The sequence below is a fragment of the Piliocolobus tephrosceles genome, chromosome 21, assembly GCF_002776525.5.
Source record: "Piliocolobus tephrosceles isolate RC106 chromosome 21, ASM277652v3, whole genome shotgun sequence".
In the NCBI taxonomy this organism is placed as follows: Eukaryota; Metazoa; Chordata; class Mammalia; order Primates; family Cercopithecidae; genus Piliocolobus; species Piliocolobus tephrosceles.
The window spans coordinates 18,732,768-18,735,691 of NC_045454.1; the positions used below are offsets into that span (position 1 = coordinate 18,732,768).

General features: G+C 58.1%; 1 protein-coding gene across 1 annotated transcript; it reads left to right on the forward strand.

Annotated features, from left to right (window-relative positions):
• The first annotated feature begins 201 nt into the window (after positions 1 to 201).
• On the forward strand, positions 202 to 2,716 carry LOC111554003 (galectin-7). Its single transcript, XM_026447702.1, has 4 exons — positions 202 to 207; positions 587 to 675; positions 1,667 to 1,868; positions 2,548 to 2,716. Exons 1-4 carry the CDS (start codon positions 202 to 204, stop codon positions 2,659 to 2,661), a joined length of 411 nt encoding a protein of 136 aa, XP_026303487.1. The 3' UTR covers positions 2,662 to 2,716.
• The last annotated feature ends 208 nt before the right edge of the window (positions 2,717 to 2,924 follow it).

The following is a 2,924-nucleotide window of genomic DNA, read 5'->3' on the forward strand; positions in this document are numbered from 1 at the left end:
CTGGGTGATGGAGGGGATCGGGGCCCCCAAGAAGAGGTGCCACTCCCGCTTCGCCAGGCTTGCCCCAGGGCCAGGGTCTGTGCCAGGTGTGGGTGGTGGGTGGGAAGGGGTGGGGTGAGTCATCAGGGCCAGCCCCGCCCTGCTTTTATTTAAGGTCCCCAGCAGTCCCCAGCACCACAGCTGCCTGACCCTGTCCCAGCCATGGCCGTGAGTGCTCCAGGGTCCCAGGGCGGGGCTGAGTAGGGAGGGGGCTGGGGGCTCCTCTTTCAAAGGAGCAAGTGGGCAGTGGGTGCGCCATGGATGGGCCTGGGCTGTGGCCTCTGGGTGACCGCCCTTCCCGATTGTCCCCTCTACCTCTTTGTGACTTCCTCTGGGTCCCTCTTTGAGGATTTTTCTGTTTTTCTTTGTCGCTCTCCCCATCTGTTTCTCTCTGTTTCTGGTCTCTTTCCTGCCTCTCTGCCACCCTTTTCTCTTCCACTGATTTCTGCCAGTCTCAGTCCTGGTCGGCTCCTCTGAGGGGTGACACCTTCTGCCTCCCTCCTCGGTCTCACCGGCTCACAGTGGCCCCTGCATTCCATTCTTGCAGAACGTCCCCCACAAGTCCTCGCTGCCCGAGGGCATCCGCCCTGGCACGGTGCTGAGAATTCGTGGTTTGGTTCCTCCTAACGCCAGCAGGTGAGACCCCAGGCCCTAGGGGTAAAGGGTACAGGTCTCCAGGATCAGCTGACCCCCAATTTCTGCAGTCCAGAAATAGGGGCCCTAGGCCATCTGTATCCATCAGACTAGGAGTACAAGGCCATTTCTGACCTCAACTCTGATGTATTCACTTATTTGCCCCATGCCTTTGTGGCTGGGGTCCCTAAGTTTCCCTAAGAATTTGAGGTTCCTGGGTAATCTCAGGGTTCCTAGATATAGTCCTATGACTTCCATGTCTGAGTCCCAGGGAACTCTGGAAATACTCCAAGTCCTGGAGACACCCTGGACCCTGGGAGTCCTTGCCAAGCCATCCTTTGACTTCTGGCTAAGGAACTTGGGGCCTTCTGGATTCTGGGGTACCCTGGAAATACTGGGCTTCCGGGTATTCTTCTTTGTCCTGTAGAACCTGAGGCTTCCCTGGGCATCAGGAGTGCCCTGGCCATCACCCAGACCTCCTGGGCAGCTCCCAGGCTCTTTGGAAATGCGAGCACCCTGCCCTAAGCATAGTGACTTTGGTCTGGGCAGGTTTCTGCCAAGGGCCTCATGACATTTTGGCTGCCTTGGGAATCTAAGCTCCCTGGTCATTAGCCACCTCTCCTTCTGCTGTGTGTGCCTGTCTTCAGGTCCCTGTTAATTTGGGGGTGCTCTGGGAATGGGGAGTCCCAGCCCATAAGCCCTTCGAAGGACTTTGGTCTGGGTGGTTTATTTTTTGGTTGTTCGTTCCTTTTTTTTTTTTGTAAGATGGGGTCTTGCCATGTTGCCCAGGCTGGTCTTTAACTTCTGGGCCCAAGCGATCCTCCCTTCTCCACCTCCCAGAGTACTGGGATTACAGGGTGAGCCACTGCACCCAGCCAACATTTCATTTACTTATTCATTCAAAGTGAATTGTAGACATCAGTATTCCTCACCCTCAACATTTCTTGGTCTGGGTGGTTTCTGAGCCCTGACGGCCACCATCCCCCACTTCCAGGTTCCACGTAAACCTGCTGTGCGGGGAGGAGGAGGGCTCCGATGCCGCCCTGCATTTCAACCCCCGGCTGGACACGTCGGAGGTGGTCTTCAACAGCAAGGAGCAAGGCTCCTGGGGCCGCGAGGAGCGCGGGCCTGGCGTTCCTTTCCAGCGCGGGCAGCCCTTCGAGGTGCTCATCATCGCGTCCGACGACGGCTTCAAGGTGCGTCTCTGCGACAGAGGCATGGACGCCAAGACCTAGGTCCCTGGAGCAGAGGGTTGGGCAAAGCCAGGCTATTGGTGGAAGGCAGGGAGGTTGGGGCGGGGTGAGGGGGGTAGGGAAGGCGTGGCCAAGGCAGAGAAGGGTGTCCTTCGACCCTCTCTCTCGCCTAAACAACTCCCACTTGGGTCAGAGAGACAGCGGGGTCAGGAGGCGGGGAGCACCAGCCCAGTGTCCAAGGGGTGGGCGTCCTAGCGGGAAGGCGTGGCCCTGACTCGCCATTCCAGACCCTACTCCCAGTTCATTCCTTCCTGAGTCCGGGGTTTGAGGCATGGGGAGGGATGGGCTGGAGACAGCGCCCAGGAAATCGCCCTAGCAAGGATTGGGGGGTGGAGGTGGCGGCAGATCCTCCGCCACCCAGACCTTACGCAAATTCACCTCCCTCCTCTGCGCTTTAAGAGCGGATAATGCTCTCGGAAATAAGAATATCCATTACCAAGACTAAAAAAGCCGTTTTTTACTGCGCCACCCAGTAAACTCGTTTGATCCTCACGCAAGAGTTAGAATGAACAATAGGCCCGTTTTCCCAGTGGGAAAACTGAGGCCCAGAGGGGATGAGTGATTTCCCCAGGACCACCCAGCATGGGCCTCCGGAATCCTCACCACCGACCCTCCCCTGCAGGCCGTGGTTGGGGACGCCCAGTACCACCACTTCCGCCACCGCCTGCCGCTGGCGCGCGTGCGCCTGGTGGAGGTGGGCGGGGACGTGCAGGTGGACTCCGTGAAGATCTTCTGAGCAGAAGCCCAGGCGGGCCCGGGACCGGTGGCAAATAAAGCGTTAGCCTGCAGCGTAACTGTGTCTGTATCCCATTTGCTGAGATGAGCAAACTGAGGCCCAGAGAAGTGTGAACAGTAACTCGGAGTTACACAGCGAATCCGAGCCGGGGGCGGGCTTTGAACCTGACTGTGCTTAGGACACTTTCTGCGAAGGCCTGAGGGTCACTATCTGGGAAGGAGTGGGTCTGGGGCGTGTCCTGACGCAGCATTTGTGCAAAGCAA